General features: G+C 37.2%; 1 protein-coding gene across 1 annotated transcript in view; it reads left to right on the forward strand.

The window, feature by feature from the left end:
- The window catches only part of LOC132546850 (protein flp-like), a 61894-nt gene that overhangs the window by 24673 nt on the left and 12367 nt on the right, over window positions 1-24854 (forward strand). The window contains exons 2-3 of the mRNA XM_060210576.1: window positions 10915-11085; window positions 19340-19600. Of these exons, the coding sequence (XP_060066559.1) occupies window positions 10915-11085; window positions 19340-19600 (432 nt within the window). The remainder of the gene's footprint in view (window positions 1-10914; window positions 11086-19339; window positions 19601-24854) is intronic.

A 24854-nucleotide genomic window follows, 5' to 3' on the forward strand; every position in this document is an offset into this window, starting at 1 on the left:
GAAGACAAGTGTTGCTCAAATCAATGGATTTAAACTGGAACTTGTTGACTGTGAAATCAATGGTGAAATTGGCTAATGACATGAAATAATCAGAGGCCAATTGTCCTTAAAAGTATCGAACAAGATCCGTAAGTGATTAGATCAGAACCACAGGACGTTGCGAAAGTCAATTAGGGACCTATCCACGCTACTAATTGGCACGAGACGTTTGATGTGTCACCGTAATGAAGCACTAAATGTTGTATTAGATTTAACGAGTAACTCTGTATTCTTAAAAGTCTTCTTAAAAACTTGGCCTGATCAAAACTGATCTCTGTGACAGAGATCTTACTCAACGAAGCCCAAGCGTTTTTTATCTGAACGGTAACTTATGTGTTGAGGTAGTAGACAATTTAACATTGCCGTCTTCATTCCAGCGTATTGAAAGGTTCGTTGTACTCTCTAGTGATAACTACACACTTTACCGAGAAAGACGAGAGTTATTTTACACTTTATTGTAATTAACTTTTTCCTGTCTATTTTAATCCGCAATATTTCGATTTTAAGTAGGCTCTTGATATGCTAGTCTATATGTTTCACGTGTTGTACCCCATAATATAAACAAATATTAAAATCTCGTTTTTGCCATAATATGTATTGTTTATTGTACTGTGAATAAGTTGTGCTTGCACTAGTAATAGTAAGTTGTGCTATTACAAACCTGACGAATTTTGCACTTTACCTGTATTTTGATGTATTTAACATGCACTTTGCATATTCCCTGAACAAATCTCAATCAGCAGTACACAAAATCAAATCAATAAATCAAACAACGACTGTCCGAAGCATTCATCTCTCACTAACACCGTACACCAGTAAACAACGACTGTCCGAAGCATTCATTTCTCACTAACACCGTACACCAGTAAACAACGACTGTCCGAAGCATTCATCTCTCACTAACACCGTACACCAGTAAACAACGACTGTCCGAAGCATTCATCTCCCACTAACACCGTACACCAGTAAACAACGACTGTCCGAAGCATTCATCTCTCACTAACACCGTACACCAGTAAACAACGACTGTCCGAAGCATTCATCTCTCACTAACACCGTACACCAGTAAACAACGACTGTCCGAAGCATTCATCTCTTACTAACACGGAACACCAGTAAACAACGACTGTCCGAAGCTTTCATCTCTCACTAACACCGTACACCAGTAAACAACGACTGTCCGAAGCATTCATCTCTCACTAACACGGAACACCAGTAAACAACGACTGTCCGAAGCTTTCATCTCTCACTAACACGGAACACCAGTAAACAACGACTGTCCGAAGCATTCATCTCTCACTAACACTGAACATTGGTAAACAACGACTGTCCGAAGCATTCATCTCTCACTAACACCGAACATCAGTAAACAACGACTGTCCGAAGCATTCATCTCTCACTAACACCGTACACCAGTAAACAACGACTGTCCGAAGCATTCATTTCTCATTAACATATTTTACCCTGTAATTCATGAGACATCTTGTACATATTCGCTTTATTCCAAAAAGGGGACTATGGTAACCTTTGACCTTTTATCGCTGTCCGTTGACTACTAAAATCCAGACAGATGCAGAACTTAGTGTGCTATTATGGCATGAATATCAACTAAATCTGTGTGCGTAAGAGATGTTGTATATAGGTTATGCACTGACGCATGGACGGACACGCCCAAATTGATTACTAAATAACCCACCCCTTTTTTCATTCGAAGTGGGGAGTATACAAGTTGCAGATGGTGCCGATGAAATTGGAAATATTGAGATGAAGAATCACATTTTAAAAAACAGCAGTTTTTCATGGAGCGATTTTCGATTTATTCTATCATGGAATAATAACTGGTTTGTCTTTGTTTATTTTATGAATATGAATTATTTAAGTGCATTAAGTCCATTACTGCTGAAATTTAAGCAGTTTGATCTTATCATGAAATTTCTGTTTCCATTTTGGGCACCACTGATTGTCAGTGATAGAAATGGAACATACGCACGAGATATGTCGATAGCAACGACGTGACCATTTCATTGATAATTAGACATGAAAGAGGATACATCATGTACGTCGTTTTTCATATCTCTCTCTCGCTCTCTCTCATTGACAACCTCGCAGTTGTCACGTCCAGAGTCGCTTCTTCAGCGACAGCTGGTATTACGTCATACGTTGAGTCACGTGATCGATAATCTAAAATTTCGTTTCTTTAGTTAGCCTATTTATTCAAGAAAAATATCATAGTCTTTTTAACTGACGAATAAAAAGTAATTGTGTCTTCAAAAGGCAATACAATAATGTAACATATAGATCTATATATATACATAAAGCTGAAAATAGCGCCGTGTGGGGCCTCCGGCGAGGTGCTTGTAGTGTCGATTTTATTTAAGTGTTAAGTATTTTTACAAACACATATTCTTTTACAGGGGGTTTTATGTAAGTTTCCTTGCATATGAAATTTATGAAACAAGCCTTAGAATTCTTCATTTTACCGATTCACTTTTGTCAATTACACATGAAATCGAAAAAAGTGTTCTCTTGAACATATAGCTTAGATATATATACATAGACATTCGTAAAATTCGCATTTCATTAGACAGACGCCAAATCTCAATCTCTCAATCCATTTGATCTCTTTCATCAATTATAGTTTGACGTCATTGCATCTTGAGCTCTTATGACCACATTCAATCTGCTGACATTTGTGTACTTCAAATAAATGAATTCAAACTTCTAGTGACCATTTTCAATTTGATGAAATGATATAGTATGACTTAATTATTTCTACTTAAGTCTAGTGATCATGTGCTTTGTGCCTAAACATTGTAATTTGATTGATAAACTATAACAGCTATCATTACTTAGAACAACCACTAAATTCCACGTGATACGAGGTAAACTCACTGCTTGATCAGAAACAAAGAAATTTTACGTAAACATATTCTATGTTGACATTTAGAAATCTGACGTTGATGAACCATTCCTCCCAGTGACCTTTTCATTCATATCTACCAGCTAGCTGGTTTAATAATATGTCCTGAGTTTGGTAAACAACACCTGCTATAAATATTTCAAGTTAAGGAGTACGCACGTGCTAGAAGCGTCTACACTTTTATCGTGATGTCCGTTCATTATGTCCGACACACTCATTATCTGGCCAGGTAGTGGATACCTTACACCTGTGCCATTATTTACCTGTAATTAACCATTCCATTCTAACATTGTATCGGATACCCTGGACGATGATGGGTGCTTCGCTCGTCATTGACCTTTGAATAACCACTCGTCTGCCCCAGGTATCGTATGTAATGAGATAATGGGGTTAGAGGTAGATACAATTACATGTCACCTGTCTTTTGTGTTCAGCAACCTCGCATGATTTTAGGATTGTACCCTGACACACGGATTTTGTTGTGTGTGTGTAATTAAGCACAGATTTCCATCAATATTTGGTTCAAATCTCACACATCTATCCAAGCTTTCGGTGTGTGTATGGAAACTAACAACGTTACGTAGGTTTAAATGACAATGTCCCATATATGGAAAAGGATATCCATGTTCTAAAAGCTTTACGCGAAAAAAAGTCTAGTTTTGTTTGTTTATTGACACAAAACGACTGAAAAAGTCAAATCAAAACAAAAGGATTTTGTAAAGTTTTAATATGTGACTTGGCATATATATTTCCATTCTATACAGTTTGTTCTATGTAACCCAGAGGGGTTACATCAGACTGCCCATTCGGTCAAGCGTATGAATACATATTCGGTGGTGACTGTAAGGCGTCCGCCAAAAGTAATCCTGGTAGATATAAGTGTAATATTTACACACGTTGTTACATTCGCCAATGAAATGTATATCATTAACACGCAAGATTGCATGTAGTATATGAGACTACTACAAGTTATAGTGACATGGTCGGTGTAGGATTCAGTAAATCTAGGTGTCTCGTAGGTAAACAAAACTGATCACCAGTCACTTTCACTTTGTATCAATATACGGCGTACCAACATATACGGAGTTAGCGGACGTCTGTAAGAACCCTTCGCAAAAACCAAGTAACTTTACGAAGCTATCAAATTACATCAGAACAGATTGTTTTGTCAAACATGTTTATTTTGCTATAAAATCATTATTATTGCCATAACAAACCAGATTACCAAGTTTGTCAACTTCGTCTGTAGACGTCGATCGGACAGTTCAAATTACAAATGTAGAATCCGTTACCAACAAGATGTCGTCACTTAGTGACAGGACTTCCATTCTTAATATGACACGAGGAACTATATTGTTACGGCTGTTCTCGGATTTGAACTTGCTGACGTCAGTACTTAGACAAGCGGGAAACTTGAAAGACATATTCTTCGTTTTTGTTTTGTTTTGATTTTTTTTTATATATCTTTGAGAACGGAAATATAAATGATATACTGTATACCCCATCTGACAACAGTTTATTGTTTAAATAGAATAATTTATTCAATAATGATTTGTCATGAAGGACTCTGGACCAAGAACTTGACCAACACTTGATAAAAGGTCAGCGAGAAGCAAATCTCAACAGACATTACTATTTTTATGTGGTGGACATAATCCATCCTCTTACCAATCGCACGGTCGCTTAGAGGAGCTGGGGGCGAGGATGACGTAAATCAAACACTTCTTAGACTAGTTCTCATACTATCTGCCTTACCTTGACCTTTTAAGGTCTTTTGTAGTAAAGTATTATCTAATGCACTGACATATTATACAAACCTATTGTGTCTGTTTGTTAATAACTCCGAAGCATGACCTGTGTAAACTAGGAAGTTAATGTTTAAACACATTTATCTCCCCTAAATAATGTTAAAACTGGTTTTTTTTAAAATGGCATTGGACGTCCATGATCCTTTTGGATAAAAGTTTTACTTCCACTTTGACAATGATTGGAATTCGTCCATATAAGAAAAGACAGATACTCCCAAGTGGGCATGAACTTTTACTATCAAACGTGGCAGTTGTCTGGATCGAAGTGAAATTTGCATTGTAAATCAATTATGTGGAAATATCGAATGTTCTTTGTGAAAGCCTTCAAATTCCTAATGAATAAATGATGCTACGTGTTTGTAATCTTTTTATATCTCATAAAGAATGGATATCCTGTATATATTAGAATTGAAATTCTTTATTTTTACGGAACTAGCTTATTTTGTTTTACGCATCTACAAAACGATTTTAGGTTTGCTAAGATCCATGCTCTCAAAATTTAACTTAAACAACATACAAGTATATATATTATTCTACTGAAAGGTAAAACTAACATCTTAATATCCATTATATTGATGCCGAAATGACTATATGATGTTATCCAGCTATTGAAATTTGAATGAAATTATATAACTAGTATACTGTTTTAGTGTTAAGTTGGTTTATAAAACATCCAGAAAGTCAGCGTGCATGTAATGGCGAGCTATTTTTGATATTACACGTGTAAGGAAAATATTATCTTTAAACAGGACCCAATGAAATCCAACAATTCTTACATCATTTACATGTATATGTGATCAACCTTGAATATAGATGGTTGCTGGACCCTTGGACTGTACGGACTATTCCAAAACTGCTTTCGTCACTTCTCTTTCACTTTTTTTTGTTAACTGTAGCCACGGTTAGTTGACCAACGGACAACTAACGTTTGAACAACGGAATTTAACCACTGGATACCTAACCACAAAACTCAAAATTTAACCACATGTTAAATTTAACCTAGTGTCTTGTTAAATGATTGTATATATTGACCTCCAAACTATCTTTTCAGTGTAGTACAGATGAAAACTCGCTTAAATAACTCAAATTCAACAACTTACAAACACATAAGTCAATGATTTTAAATGCATGTTTCCAAAACTCTGTTGAAAAACCGTTGTGTTATCAACTCTATAGTAATAAATACATACATATGTATTTGATGTTAAAAAATTGCCAATCTATCTTTGCTCATTACAAACTACGACTTTCTGCAGTTGTTTAAACCTCATGAAATAGTCACGGAACATTTCGGTAGTTATTTGACCTACATTATGATGTCACAATTTTGCACTTAAAAAGAGTGTGCCAGATTTCCAACAAACGGACATATGAGTTAGCCTGAGTTATAATTTGATATGGATTTTTTCGATAATTTTCTGTATGCGGTGGTTTTCAAACGTCTGTGTCATGTGTAGGTTTGTATTGATCAATGTGATTGAGGCGCTTACACCATTTTGGAACAGTCTTGTGTCCTTCACTGTACTATTTCGTACTTGACAGTATCTATATAACACATGATTTTACTCCAAATGTGTTATATCTAACAACAGAATTATCGGATCCGAATGATATCTAGTTATATCAAATACAATTACAACTTTATGGAATGCATTTGCTAATACGCTCACATATTTGAGAATGCATTTACTGTTGTATTCCCAGATGTTTAAATGATAACCAGCATGTGCATAAGTAATCTTATGAGCTACCGGCGTCCAAATATGAAAATCTTTCAATGAAAAGCCTTTCTCAAATCGCATAACGTTTTATCTATCAATTAATATTTAATTGCGAACTTGGTTTCAGATTTGGTGCACACGTGTTTTGTTCTCGGTTTATTGCGATCATAGCATGCTAATTTTGAAAATATACATTTGTATTTCTGTTCTTGAAACGCGCTTCAGTTATCTCTATACTAGTATTTTGGTATAAATTGAAAAAGTGTTTTTTGTTTTCAAGCGTTCATTGTTCATTTCCAGAACCCACGATAGATGTAGAATATGGCATCACATTTCGTTATAGTGCGTTTATGTGACAGAAACAATTATACATGTTTTTGGCTGATATGCCAGCTACATGTAAAATAGTAGGTGTTAAATTGTCCTCGTGGATTCCAGTGTATGTGCCACGTTTTCAAAATCAATACAGGACGCGTTTCTGTATGTCCACTTGACATGGAATCCGAATACACTGGACAATGGGAAGATATATTTACACTTCCTAGAGAAAACATATTGTGTGTACATGTTGTACAATGTAGGGCTTTACCACGGGTGTTCCTAACAAGTCTGTCAATATGCAAAAAACTTTAAATGCTCCGGTTAAGCAGTCTCATTCAAAAATATACCTCGTTGTACGCTGACGATTGGATAAAACATTTGAGCAGGTCTATGTCACAATTATGTAGATCGTCTTCTTGTCCAATCCTCAGACGTACATTCCAGAAACCTTGTACATACAAGCCGATTGGCTCGAGCCAAAATCATTATTTTAAATAACCTGTTTTCATAAATATTTTTTTAATCAGCTTTGAGGGGAAAGTGGACCCGATTCATTATTATGATAATTTGGGACTTTGACGACGTAGTTTCGGAGTAGAAATCGTGCGAAAGGGAACATTAACGCTGATTGAGTGATCTCCCTTCCCCATCCGGTGATGTGTACGGAAATGTAGTTAAAATGTACTACATTTTGAAGTCTACCCAGGGGCGTAGCAAGCCCAGCAGAAATGTGTAAGGCCAGGCCAGGGGTCTGAATTTCATGATTTTAAAGATGTTTTGAATCGTTTGCTGAGACAGTTTTTTTTAATTTATTTAACAACAAACTTCAACCCCTGATATTTATTTTCAACCTTAATTTTGTAATTTTGTCCGACAAACTCTATGCACGGATTTTTTTTATGTGTAAGCCCAGGCTTTTTCTTTCTATGGGAACTACGACCCTGAGTCTACCGATGCCTTTCCTTACACATTGATTCATATAGTTGTTGAAAATCAGATTAGGGAATGTTTACTGTATCGATATGAATTTCCTGCATTGTTAGGGGCCAGTGAAATACAAACACAAACAAATCCAGTGATTCGAATGTCGATTATCACTCTTTGAAAAGAATACATACATACATGGAATTATCTTTATCTGTATCTATTGCCTTCTGCCAATTTCACTTATTATAAAGGAAAGTCCAATACTCGTTTTAAATCATCTGTCATTGAATTTACTTTGGAAAGCGATAATGAATGTCGACACCGAGATAAAGAATTCTTTAAACCACTAATGTGTGATGTTCATGGTGTGAAATTGTTAATAATATGATGATGTACAATAGACAGGATGTAATGCTATTGTAACACAATATTTAAATGTATTGTGATATTACAGGAACTGTCTTTAATAAAATTCTATTATTCGAAATGAACAAAATCGAAAATCGCTGAGAGGCTATAAGTATAACTGTGTTATAATCTTGTATATGAATTCATACAGAAGACTCTATTAGAGGTAGGCCGAGATTTAACATTGCTATAAAGAGTCATCTCTAGTCCCTTACGTAATGTCTTCGGTAAAGGAGACACGATATGATCTTTTGAAAATGCACTTATCTGATTCAAGGTTTTTTCTTCGCTGTTATTTAGATATCGCAAATAGGGATTTTGATACACAAAGAGTGCTGTAATTAAACTTTGTGATATAATTGGACATACCCAGAAAAAAATGCGTCATTTGATTGAATGAAAAATTGTATGATGTGATGTCATTGGTTGATTTAATTCTTGCAATGTCACTAATTGTGATGTGTGTAAATTGTCTTTTGTTATGATATAAATTTGTAATTTAACAAGCTGTTGTTTACTGTGTATAATATCATTACCTGTGGCATTTTGAAGAAGACTTTGATTTTCTATGATTGGAAGGAAGTACTTATTTTGTGATCTAATTCGGTAAACTGTTATGTCATCCAGTTGGTTAAACTTATATATACAGCGATATGATTGGATGATCTTTATTTACACGAACGAATTGGGTAAACTTTTATTTACAATGATGCAGTTTTATAGACAATTATTTACAGTGAATAGACAAAGTAAGCTTTATTTCATCACAATGTTCCAAAACTGATAAACTTAATAAATAACTTTAGAAGATAAAAAAAAAATACATTGTATATAGAAACTCATGAAATGGTTTCAAACATTTTACAGACAAGCTAGCTGTACAACGATTCAAAGCAAGCATTTCTATTGCAGAGTTCGATGTACAGATTTGTTTTATTACGAAATATGTTTGATCCATTTACTAAATATTGCCGTCCAAGATACTAAAAGCAATGTATTACTACACGTTGAAATATCTTGCGAGTGAAATATTAAAAAATCTGTTCCTCAATATCGTTTTGTAATGTATCGAAATTTAACTCAGATGAGTGCGTATTGTGTTTTGAGGTCTATGCTCAGAGCCAATGTATGGTAATAATGGTTTTCTGCTCCGTGTAAAAACCTATAAAAAGGTTAATGGTCAGTATAACGTGAATTGTAACTTGTTATCAGCTAGTTGTGAAAATGATATCAACATGTTGATAATGTCCCAAGGGAATGCCAGTTGCTTGTGTGTCCCTCTCTGTAGTACTAGAGTACATTCTTCGCGTGACTCTGCCTGATGGAAGAGATAGTAGAGCATGGACTTATTGATAGAGGACGCGCATTAACAGACAGATGGAAGACAAAGAAAGCAAAAACCGGGTTTTATTCACAGTAACATTACACGGTTAAAGGTTTTAGAAACATTACGGAATTTTATGTGGCAGCAAAGGGGTATTTGGTGAAAGTAGGAATATGGGTGAAAAAACAGAAGAAATATCAGAACAATAATATCGCGCTTGTCATAAAAGGAAAATGTGACACGTAATCATTTTCATGGTTATCAATGGAACAGTTTTTTGGAAACAGAAGGAAAAACGTTACATTTTACTCCGGTCGGAAACAGGAAGCACGCAGTTCTAAGAATTCATACAGCATAACAAGGAACAACAAAAAAGTGTCGTTCCTTTTTATACTGCCAAGCTTGTTTATTCTCCCTCGGTTAGAGTTAGAGAAAAACGTAAATTTATATCAAGCATGATTGTCGTTCTCAGCGCGTAATGACTGGACCAACCGTATAGTCACCATGTAAAACACATTCTCAAGGACACTGACTTTTTATCTTCAAGTAATGTGGCCTCTGAATTTTTTACATTTTCATGTTTTTTAAAGATATATGTTCAATTAAAAAACACCCATAAATTCGCGGGGTTCTTTATCAGAATTATACGTCGGTTGTTGAAAGTATTGGGTAGCTAAGGTTAATGACATATCTGACTTTATCCCCGCTGAAAATATAATACCCCTTTATTCCAGTAATTTGTGTATGCCTTACACAGTGTAAAACTTTATTGCAGTTGGCAATATTCAGTTAATATTTCAAACCTTACCATGAAAACGTATTCTCTTCGACTTGAATTCGCTTTGACTTCCCAGGTCCATTGAAGTAGTAAAACCTCTCTGTTAAGACTTGACAAAATACATGATCCGAGTATATATCTGAATGTGTATGACGACACAGATACAATCATCTAACTGTGTTAATTGATTATATTGTTAGCCGATAAATCATCATAGTTGTTCATTTCACGGGAACACAGTAATTTTATCTGAAAAAGAGATTGAATGTAACTGATTTAACATCTTTGATATTGGTCAGTGACTTGGCTAGTGGGCATTTATTGTTAAACTGGACATTGTCTTTGGGACTTTCTAGGTCATTGCTGGCGTGGTGATTGTAGTGTAAGATACATTAGGATGCCAAATTTGGGACTTAAAGAAAGTTATCTTCGTCCCTTGTCTGTGCTGTTACATTTAGTAATTAAACTGATATCTATTTTTGATTATTTTTTTTATCTTACTAGTTCATTGCCGTTAGTCTATGATATTGTGTCAAGGTCAATGTCACCATCTTTGTTTCCATCCCCTTTATACAGAGTCGAGCGAAAGTAACTTTTTATATCTGTTTTGAAATAAAATGTTTCTTTTCTTAAAGTAATCGCTGTATTATACTTTTTTTCTGTTTCAGAATTACGTTGGATACGGAGATAAGTAAGATATATAATAACGATAACATCTTCAGTGATGACCTTCGCTCTCGTTACGTCACCATCCGGGACCTTTTAGCACATAACATTGGTATCCGTAGCAACAACTACATGAGATTCGACGATACTCTAACAAGGGGTAACATATACAGGTAAACAAACAATATTTTTTTCTTATTACAAAATATATACACATGTAAGTATTAAATGTGAAAAAAACGTCATATGTAGGGAAAGTCTAAACATGGGAAAATATATAAGATGATGTTTGTGCAGTTAGAATCATGGATAGTCGAGTGACTCCGTGGTAACGCACTTTACATTCATATCTTAATATAGAGGTGGCCTTTATCACTAGTAATTTGTTATATAGAGGTGGCCTTTATATACAGACATTTGTTATATAGAGGTGACCTTTATCACTAGACATTTGTTATATAGAGGTTGTCTTTATAGACAGACATTTGTTATACAGAGGTAACCTTTAAAGACAGACATTTGTTGTATAGATGAAGCCTTTATAGACAGACATTTGTTATCTAGAGGTTGCCTATGTAGACAGACATTTGTGATGTAGAGGTAACCTTAATCACTAGACATTTGTTATATAGAGGTGGCCATTACAGACAGACATTTGTTATATAGAGGTGGCATATACAGACAGACATTTGTTATATAGAGGTGGCCTTTACAGACAGACATTTGTTATATAGAGGTGGCCTTTATAGACAGACCTTTGTTGTATATAATTGGCCCTTACAGACAGCCATTTGTTATATAGAGGTGGCATATACAGACAGACATTTGTTACATAGAGGTGGCCTTTATCATAAGACATTTGTTATATAGAGGTGGCCTTTATAGACAGACATTTGTTATATAGAGGTGGCCTTTATGGACAGACATTTGTTATATAGAGGTGGCCTTTATAGACAGACATTTGTTATATAGAGGTGGCCTTTATGGACAGACATTTGTTATATAGAGGTGACCTTTACAGACAGACATTTGTTATATAGAGTTGGCCCTTACAGACAGACATTTGTTATATAGAGGTGGACTTTATGGACAGACATTTGTTATATAGAGGTGGCCTTTATAGACAGACATTTGTTATCTAGAAGTGGCCTTTATAGACTGACATTTGTTATATAGAGGTGGCCTTTATCACAAGACATTTGTTATTTAGAGGTGGCCTTTACAGACAGACATATGTTATATAGAGGTGGCCTTTAAGACCAGACATTTGTTATATAGAGGTGGCCTTTATGGACAGACATTTGTTATATAGAGGTGGCCTTTATGGACAGACATTTGTTATATAGAGGTGGCCTTTATGGACAGACATTTGTTATATAGAGGTGGCCTTTATGGACAGATATTTGTTATATAGAGGTGTCCTTTATAGACAGACATTTGTTATATAGAGGTGGCCTTTATCACAAGACATTTGTTATTTAGAGGTGGCCTTTACAGACAGACATATGTTATATAGAGGTGGCCTTTAAGACCAGACATTTGTTATATAGAGGTGGCCTTTATAGACAGACATTTGTTATATAGAGGTGGCCTTTATGGACAGACATTTGTTATATAGAGGTGGCCTTTATGGACAGAAATTTGTTATATAGAGGTGGCCTTTAAGACCAGACATTTGTTATATAGAGGTGGCCTTTATAGACAGACATTTGTTATATAGAGGTGGCCTTTATAGACAGACATTTGTTATATAGAGGTGGCCTTTATGGACAGACATTTGTTATATAGAGGTGGTCTTTATGGACAGACATTTGTTATATAGAGGTGACCTTAATCACTAGACATTTGTTATATAGAGGTGGCCATTACAGACAGACATTTGTTATATAGAGGTGGCATATACAGACAGACATTTGTTATCTAGAGGTGACCTTTTTTTCTCTAAACATTTGTTATATAGAGGTTGCCTTTATAGACAGACATTTGTTATATAGCGGTGACCTTTATCACTAGACATTTGTTATATAAAGGTGGTCATTACAGACAGACATTTGTTATATAGAGGTGGCCTTTATCACTAGATACTTGTTATATAGAGGTGGCCTTTCATTACATTTGTTATATAGACATTTGTTATATAGAGGTGGCCTTTATGGACAGACACTAGACATTTGTTATATAGAGGTGGCCTTTATAGACAGACATTTGTTATATAGAGGTGGCCTAGACATTTGTTATATATGGCCTTTATATAGACATTTGTTATATAGAGTGATATCACAAGACATTTGTTATATAGACTTTATAGACAGACATTTGTTATACAGAGGTGGCCTTTACAGACAGACATTTGTTAGCCTTTATAAAGACATTTGTTATATAGAGGTGGCCCAGACCTTTGTTATATATAATTGGCCCTTACAGACAGACATTTGTTATATAGAGGTGGCATATACAGACAGACATTTGTTACATAGAGGTGGCCTTTATCACTAGACATTTGTTATATAGAGGTGGCCTTTATAGACAGACATTTGTTATATAGAGGTGGCCTTTATCACTAGACATTTGTTATATAGAGGTGGCCATTACAGACAGACATTTGTTATATAGAGGTGGCCTTTATAGACAGACATTTGATATATAGAGGTGGCCTTTATAGACAGACCTTTGTTATATATAATTGGCCCTTACAGACAGACATTTGTTATATAGAGGTGGCATATACAGACAGACATTTGTTACATAGAGGTGGCATTTATCACAAGACATTTGTTATATAGAGGTGGCCTTTATAGACAGACATTTGTTATATAGAATTGGCCCTTACAGACAGACATTTGTTATATAGAGGTGGCCTTTATGGACAGACATTTGTTATATAAAGGTGGCCTTTATGGACAGATATTTGTTATATAGAGGTGGCCTTTATGGACAGACATTTGTTATATAGAGGTGGCCTTTATGGACAGACATTTGTTATATAGAGGTGGCCTTTATAGACTGACATTTGTTATATAGAGGTGGCCTTTATGGACAGACATTTGTTATATAGAGGTGGCCTTTATGGACAGACATTTGTTATATAGAGTTGGCCTTTATAGACAGACATTTGTTATATAGAGGTGACCTTTATCACTAGACATTTGTTATATAGAGGTGGCCTTTAAGACCAGACATTTGTTATATAGAGGTGGCCTTTATAGACAGACATTTGTTATATAGAGGTGGCCTTTGTAGACAGACATTTGTTATATAGAGGTGGCCTTTATGGACAGACATTTGTTATATAGAGGTGTCCTTTATAGACAGACATTTGTTATATAGAGGTGGCTTTATAGACAGACATTTGTTATATAGAGGTGGCCTTTATGGACAGACATTTGTTATTTAGAGGTGGCCTTTATCACTGGACATTTGTTATATAGAGTTGGCCTTTATAGACAGACATTTGTTATATAGGGGTGACCTTTATCACTAGACATTTGTTATATAGAGGTGGCCTTTAAGACCAGATATTTGTTATATAGAGGTGGCCTTTATGGACAGACATTTGTTATATAGAGGTGGCCTTTGTAGACAGACATTTGTTATATAGAGGTGGCCTTTATGGACAGACATTTGTTATATAGAGGTGTCCTTTATAGACATACATTTGTTATATAGAGTTGGCCTTTATAGACATACATTTGTTATATAGAGGTGGCCTTTAAGACCAGATATTTGTTATATAGAGGTGGCCTTTATAGACAGACATTTGTTATATAGAGGTGGCCTTTGTAGACAGACATTTGTTATATAGAGGTGGCCTTTATGGACAGACATTTGTTATATAGAGGTGTCCTTTATAGACATACATTTGTTATATAGAGGTGGCCTTTAAGACCAGATATTTGTTATATAGAGGTGGCCTTTATAGACAGACATTTGTTATATAGAGGTGGCCTTTGTAGACAGACATTTGTTATATAGAGGTGGCCTTTATGGACAGACATTTGTTATATAGAGGTGTCCTTTATCACCAGACATTTGTTATATAGAGGTGGCCTTTGTAGACAGACATTTGTTATATAGAGGTGGCCTTTATGGACAGACATTTGTTATATAGAGGTGTCCTTTATAGACAGACATTCGTTATATAGAGCTGGCTTTATAGACAGACATTTGTTACATAGAGGTTGCCTTTATCACTAGACATTTGTTATATAGAGGTGGCCTTTGTAGACAGACATTTGTTATATAGAGGTGGCCTTTATGGACAGACATTTGTTATATGGAGGTGTCCTTTATAGACAGACATTTGTTATATAGAGCTGGCTTTATAGACAGACATTTGTTATATAGAGGTGGCCTTTATGGACAGACATTTGTTATATAGAGGTGGCCTTTATAGACTGACATTTGTTATATAGAGGTGGCCTTTATGGACAGACATTTGATATATAGAGGTGGCCTTTATGGACAGACATTTGTTATTTAGAGGTGGCCTTTATCACTGGACATTTGTTATATAGAGTTGGCCTTTGTAGACAGACATTTGTTATATAGAGGTGGCCTTTATGGACAGACATTTGTTATATGGAGGTGTCCTTTATAGACAGACATTTGTTATATAGAGCTGGCTTTATAGACAGACATTTGTTATATAGAGGTGGCCTTTATGGACAGACATTTGTTATATAGAGGTGGCCTTTATAGACTGACATTTGTTATATAGAGGTGGCCTTTATGGACAGACATTTGATATATAGAGGTGGCCTTTATGGACAGACATTTGTTATTTAGAGGTGGCCTTTATCACTGGACATTTGTTATATAGAGTTGGCCTTTATAGACAGACATTTGTTATATAGAGGTGACCTTTATCACTAGACATTTGTTATATAGAGGTGGCCTTTAAGACCAGACATTTGTTATATAGAGGTGGCCTTTATAGACAGACATTTGTTATATAGAGGTGGCCTTTATAGACAGACATTTGTTATATAGAGGTGGCCTTTACAGACAGACATTTGTTATATAGAGGTGGCCTTTATCACTAGACATTTGTTATATAGAGGTGGCCTTTATAGACAGACATTTGTTATATAGAGGTGGCCTTTGTAGACAGACATTTGTTATATAGAGGTGGCCTTTATGGACAGACATTTGTTATATAGAGGTGTCCTTTGTAGACAGACATTTGTTACATAGAGGTGGCCTTTATCACTAGACATTTGTTATATAGAGATGGCATATACAGACAGACATTTGTTATATAGAAGTGGCCGTTACAGACAGACATTTGTTAGATAAAGGTGACCTTTATAGACACACATTTGTTATATAGAGGTGGCCTATACAGACAGACATTTGTGATATAGAGGTGGCCTTGATCACTAGACATTTGTTATATAGAGGTGGCCTTTATCACTAGACATTTGTTATATAGAGGTGGCCTTTAAGACCAGACATTTGGTACATAGAGGTGGCCTTTATCACAAGACATTTGTTATATAGAGTTGACATTTATAGACAGACATTTGTTATATAGAGGTGGCCTTTATGGACAGACATTTGTTATATAAAGGTGGCCTTTATGGACAGACATTTGTTATATAGAGGTGGCCTTTATGGACAGACATTTGTTATATAGAGGTGGCCTTTATGGACAGACATTTGTTATATAGAGGTGGCCTTTATAGACTGACATTTGTTATATAGAGGTGGCCTTTATCACTAGACATTTGTTATATAGAGGTGGCCTTTATAGACAGACATTTGTTATATAGAGGTGACCTTTATCACTAGACATTTGTTATATAGAGGTGGCCTTTAAGACCAGACATTTGTTATATAGAGGTGGCCTTTATAGACAGACATTTGTTATATAGAGGTGGCCTTTGTAGACAGACATTTGTTATATAGAGGTGGCCTTTATAGACAGACATTTGTTATATAGAGGTGGCCTTTATAGACAGACATTTGTTATATAGAGGTGGCCTTTGTAGACAGACATTTGTTATATAGAGGTGGCCTTTATGGACAGACATTTGTTATATAGAGGTGTCCTTTATAGACAGACATTTGTTATATAGAGTTGGCCTTTATAGACAGACATTTGTTAGATAGAGGTGGCCTTTATAGACAGACATTTGTTATATAGAGGTTGCCTTTATAGACAGACATTTGTTATATAGAGGTGGCCTTTATAGACAGACATTTGTTATATAGAGGTGACCTTTACAGACAGACATTTGTTATATAGAGGTGACCTTTATAGACAGACATTTGTTATATATGTTTTGCGGTGGCCTCTGTAGTTAGCAGTTTGTTAAATTGAGGTGATCGTAACCGACAGACATTTGTAATAAAGAGATGACATTTATAGCAAGGTTGTCTGTATACAAATTTGTATTGTTTCAGTGTCTGATTATTTAATTAGAATCACAGTTTTATTTTTCTTTCAATCAAAGAGTTCTTCTCAATATTGATTTATGGAGTAAACCAAGGCAGTATCTGTTATGATATCTTAATATAAGTTAATCAATAGAATCGCGAAATCATCAGTTCGGAATACTCGCATTGAAAGCTGTCAGCTTAAGGATATCTTTAGAAATTCTCGAAATGTTGGCCGCGACCTGCCCCACCCGACATCAAACAAGTACCTCACCCCTACGAAGAATTTCCATCAACCTTGTCACTTACAATTGCTTTCGTGTTAGTAATTAGTCCAGGTTTATCTGTGCTCCTTACTCCTATAACTTAAACAATGTAGGCCATGAAACCTAACCTTGATGTTGACTGCAATTTCTCCTACACAATATGCAATATCAATGTAATAAAGGTCTGAATCGTAATGATTTACTTAACAAACGTTACCAACTCATTCCCGATCGATACTAGCGCCCCTTGGCGGTAACGTTGACCCATCGTTAGATGCGGGACAAGAAGGCCTGATCGATGGGCGCCAAATCATAATTGCATACCTTGTTTCCCATCAACTTCTTGTTTGTCGTGCTCAAAGTTATTTATAAATGCAATTTCTTCTAATTCGTATAAATGTGATTTTAAGTTTTCCTTTCGGTTATACAATCATATTTCATTGTTTGGAATACGGTTTTTGTGAAATCGCCGTCAGATTAGGTCCAATTACAGCAGGGTACTGTGTGTCTGCCTCGATGTCTGTGTCTGCTGACCTCAAGGTCACTTCAAGGTCATCAGACTTTGACGTAGTCTAGTAGTTATAAAATGCACAATGACTTAACACAGGATGTCTCTTTTTATGACAGGTTATTGAAACCATCGCTTAACTCGTGGTACCACAGCCTCTATTTTGTTTTCGTGTTATCGACCGCATGAAGAGAACAACTATTATTTATACGTCCATCAGAAAGACAAAAAGAAGGCAATATGCTACATATTTGTGTAAGACGTTCTAGAAATCTGATATTTACTCGTCCTGACGTTTATCGTGTGATTATTCTTTCGTCTTTGAATGCTCATAACCGCATGGAGCGTGGTAGAGATTTGTGTGTCATTGCACGCGTATTTTACTGTCATTTGTCATTAAATGTCTTGATATGTAGCCCAAGGTCACCCGTTTATTTTTATTGTAGGAATACATACAATACGTTTATATAATTTTCTATCACGTTATTGAATTCTCAATAATAATTCATAATTTCAACTGTGTAAACATGCATATTATACCTCATAGGATTGGGGGGAAATGTGTGGACGTCTTTCCGTGTTTTGCTTTGAAGAAAACAAACCAATTTGACTCTAGTTATAATTTATAATGAGTTAAATGCCTCCACACGTTTCTGCACTGATCAGTTTGCATATTAATTAGCGACGTTCCCGTTCAGGTCATATAATTAAGCCCCAACTGATAATGTTAACAAAACGCATGTGGGTACCGAAAAGTTCAATCTAACTTTCGTTTTACTGTAGTAGAAACAGGTCACCTAAACCTGTGGTCTTGGTATAGGGCTTCATATAAAATAGGGATGTAACCAATTTGCGTCCATATTGACATGACTAGACAAGCTGGGTCTAATACATTTTCATGGTTTTATGTTACTGAGATATAGTTATCCCTAGCATTTCCGTTATTGGATGTTTTTGAACAGAAAAACGCCCATAAACCCATAAATACTATTGTAACGGAAATATTCAGTCTAAGACTTGAAGTGGTAGTGCTTATTACTTACAGTGTAAATCTACATGTACATTTCTCAAGAAGTGTCACTACGGAAGAATACAGGACAAATGTCATTTTATATTGATGAACAGATACCAAAACTTAAAGAAAAATATCAATTTTAATGGTTGAAGTTCGTATCAAACATTCTTTTTATGACCGTCTCGGTGTTTGGGACACGAATCTATGGAGAGTATGGAGAAGTCCTATTATATTTTAATATATTGTTATTTCTCACGCAGGCGTCTAAAGTACCTGCGTGGCCGAGGAAGGTTCCGAGAGAGCTTTTACTATAGTAATCTCATGTATGGCGTCATCACGGACATTGCCGAGCGACTTGGCAAGAAAAGTTGGGAGGATCTCGTGAGAGAAGAACTCCTTAATCCAATAGGAATGACTTCTACAACATTTGCAACTGTAGCCGAGGAAAAGGAGATCGACCTCGCTACAGGATATATCGATTTCTACGGTGACATCCACCCAGTGTCATTTAAGTTATCAAAGTACGTGGTGATGCCGTCACAGCTGAAATTTTAGGTTGTAGGAGAAACATTTTACCCATCAATATGTCCTGCCTATAAATATATCACGGAAGCATATTATCACAAGTACACATCACAACACACGCCCCAAACACTCTGTCACTACCACACACCAACGTCAACATCACTACAACACACGCCCCAAACACAAAGTCACTACCACATATCAACGTCAATACAACACACGCCACAAACACACTGTTACTACCACATATCAACATCATTACAACACACGCCCCAAACACACTGTTACCATCACATATACACATCACAACAACACAAGCCCTAAACACGCTGTCACTACCACACATCAACATTACTAAAATACACGCCCAAACACAGTCACCATCATACATCAACATCAATACAACACACGCCACAAACACAATCACCATCACACATTAACATCAATACAACACACGCCCCAAACACACTGTCACCATCACACACCAGCATCAATACAACACACGCCCCAAACACACAGTCACCATCACACATCAACATCACTACAACACACACGTCACCCACACACACACTGTACAACACACCAACACATATACACACACAACAACACAACACACAAACACACAGTCACCATCACACATCAATATCACTACAACACACACGCACCAAACACACTGTCACACAGCAACATCACACATCAGACATCACATATCAACATCATTACAACAAACGCCCCAAACACACTGTTACCATCACATATACACATCACAACAACACAAGCCCCAAACACTCTGTCACTACCACACATCAACGTCAATACAACACACGCCCCAAACACAAAGTCACTATCACACATCAACATCACTACATCACATGCACCAAACACAAAGTCACCATCACACATCAACATCACTACAACACACGCCTCAAACACACTGTCGCCATCATACATCAATATCACTACAACACACACGCACCAAACACACTGTCACCATCACACATCAACATCACTACATCACACGCACCAAACACACTGTCACCATCACACATCAACATCACTACAACACACGCCCAAAACACAAAGTCACCATCACACATCAATATCACTACAACACACGCCCCAAACACACTGTTACTACCACACATCAACATCACTACATCACACGCCACAAACACAAAGTCACCATCATACATCAATATCACTACAACACACACGCACCAAACACACTGTCACTATCACACATCAACATCACTACAACACACGCCCCAAACACACAGTCACCATCACACATCAACATCACTACATCACACGCACCAAACACACTGTCACCATCACACATCAACATCACTACAACACACGCCCCAAACACACTGTTACTACCACACATCAACATCAATACAACACACGCCCCAAACACAAAGTCACTATCACACATCAACATCACTACATCACACGCACCAAACACACTGTCACCATCACACATCAACATCACTACATCACACGCACCAAACACACAGTCACCATCACACATCAACATCACTACAACACACGCCCCAAACACACTGTCGCCATCATACATCAATATCACTACAACACACACGCACCAAACACACTGTCACCATCACACATCAACATCACTACAACACACGCCCCAAACACACTGTTACTACCACACATCAACATCAATACAACACACGCCACAAACACAAAGTCACCATCACACATCAACATCACTACAACACACGCACCAAACACACTGTCACCATCACACATAAACATCACTACAACACACGCCCCAAACACACTGTTACTACCACACATCAACATCAATACAACACACGCCACAAACACAAAGTCACCATCACACATCAACATCACTACAACACACGCCCCAAACACAAAGTCACTATCACACATCAACATCACTACATCACACGCACCAAACACAAAGTCACAATCACACATCAATATCACTACATCACACGCCCCAAACACACTGTTACCATCACATATACACATCACCACAACACACGCCCCAAACACACTGTTACTACCACACATCAACATTACTAAAATACACGCCCAAACACAAAGTCACCATCATACATCAACATCAATACAACACACGCCACAAACACAATCACCATCACACATCAACATCACACATCAACATCAATACAACACACGTCACTAACACTGTCACCATCACACACCAGTATCAATACAACACACGCCCCAAACACTCTGTCACCATCACACACCAGCATCAATACAACACACGCTCCAAACACACAGTCACCATCACACATCAACATCACTACAACACACACGCCCCAAACACACTGTTACCATCACATATACACATCACAACAACACACACCACAAACACTCTGTCACTACCACACATCAACGTCAATACAACACAAGCCCAAACACTCTGTCACTACCACACATCAACATTACTACAATACACGCCCAAACACAATGTCACCATCATACATCAATATCACTATAACACACACGCCCCAAACACAAAGTCACCATCACACATCAACATCACTACATCACACGCACCAAACACACTGTCACCATCACACATCAACATCAATACAACACACGCCCCAAACACAAAGTCACCATCACACATCAATATCACTACAACACACGCACCAAACACACTGTCACCATCACACATCAACATCACTACAACACACGCCCCAAACACACTGTTACTACCACACATCAACATCAATACAACACACGCCCCAAACACACAGTCACCATCACACATCAACATCACTACATCACACGCACCAAACACACTGTCACCATCACACATCAACATCACTACAACACACGCCCAAAACACAAAGTCACCATCACACATCAATATCACTACAACACACGCCCCAAACACACATACCACACATCAACATCACTACACACACGCCACAAACACAAAGTCACCATCATACATCAATATCACTACAACACACACGCACCAAACACACTGTCACTATCACACATCAACATCACTACAACAAACGCCATCAACACAAAGTCACCATCACACATCAACATCACTACAACACACGCACCAAACACACTGTCACCATCACACATCAACATCACTACAACACACGCCCCAAACACACTGTTACTACCACACATCAACATCAATACAACACACGCCCCAAACACAAAGTCACTATCACACATTAACATCAATACAACACACGCACCAAACACACTGTCACCATCACACATCAACATCAATACAACACACGCACCAAACACACTGTCACTATCACACATCAACATCACTACAACAAACGCCATCAACACAAAGTCACCATCACACATCAATATCACTACAACACACGCACCAAACACACAGTCACCATCACACATCAACATCACTACAACAAACGCCATAAACACAAAGTCACCATCACACATCAACATCACTACAACACACTCCCCAAACACACAGTCACCATCACACATCAACATCACTACAACACACGCCCCAAACACACTGTTACTACCACACATCAACATCACTACAACACACGCCCCAAACACACTGTTACTACCACACATTAACGTCACTACAACACACTCCCCAAACACACTGTCACCATCACACATCAACATCACTACAACACACGCCCCAAACACACTGTTACTACCACACATCAACATCACTACAACACACGCCCCAAACACACTGTTACTACCACACATTAACGTCACTACAACACACGCACCAAACACACAGTCACCATCACACATCAACATCACTACAACAAACGCCATAAACACAAAGTCACCATCACACATCAACATCACTACAACACACTCCCCAAACACACAGTCACCATCACACATCAACATCACTACAACACATGCCCCAAACACACTGTTACTACCACACATCAACATCACTACAACACACGCCCCAAACACACTGTTACTACCACACATTAACGTCACTACAACACACTCCCCAAACACACTGTCACCATCACACATCAACATCACTACAACACACGCCCCAAACACACTGTTACTACCACACATCAACATCACTACAACACACGCCCCAAACACACTGTTACTACCACACATTAACGTCACTACAACACACGCACCAAACACACTGTCACCATCACACATCAACATCACTACAACACACTCCCCAAACACACAGTCACCATCACACATCAACATCACTACAACACACGCCCCAAACACACTGTTACTACCACACATTAACGTCACTACAACACACTCCCCAAACACACTGTCACCATCACACATCAACATCACTACAACAAACGCCATAAACACAAAGTCACCATCACACATTAACATCACTACAACACACTTCCCAAACACACAGTCACCATCACACATCAACATCACTACAACACACGCCCCAAACACACTGTTACTACCACACATCAACATCACTACAACACACGCCCCAAACACACTGTTACTACCACACATCAACATCACTACAACACACGCCCCAAACACACTGTTACTACCACACATTAACGTCACTACAACACACGCACCAAACACACTGTCACCATCACACATCAATATCACTACAACACACGCCCCAAACACATTGTCACTATCACCTCACAAACATCAATACAACACACGCCCCAAACACAAAGTCACCATCACACATTAACGTCACTACAACACACGCCCCAAACACACTGTCACCATCACACATCAACATTACTACAACACACGCCCCAAACACACTGTCACCATCACACATCAATATCACTACAACAAACGCCATCAACACAAAGTCACCATCACACATCAATATCACTACAACACACGCCCCAAACACAAAGTCACCATCACACATTAACGTCACTACAACACACGCCCCAAACACACTGTTACTACCACACATCAACATCACTACAACACACGCCCCAAACACAAAGTCACCATCACACATTAACGTCACTACAACACACGTCCCAAATACAAAGTCGCCATCATATATTAACAGGACCATGCGAGCGTTCATACACAATGCCACCATTACGTTTCATGATCACCATACATGTCATATTTCATTATACACGATGGTTTACACAGAACCATTGTTGTTGGCCAATACGTAGACTTGATGTACATTATTGTAGGCTGTTAAAATGTCTATTTCAATTTGTTAGTTCGGGAGTTAACATTTGAGTTTTAATGCAAACG

Source organism: Ylistrum balloti, unplaced genomic scaffold (assembly GCF_031769215.1).
Source record: "Ylistrum balloti isolate Yb309-2 unplaced genomic scaffold, AGI_CSIRO_Ybal_v1 Utg369916, whole genome shotgun sequence".
In the NCBI taxonomy this organism is placed as follows: Eukaryota; Metazoa; Mollusca; class Bivalvia; order Pectinida; family Pectinidae; genus Ylistrum; species Ylistrum balloti.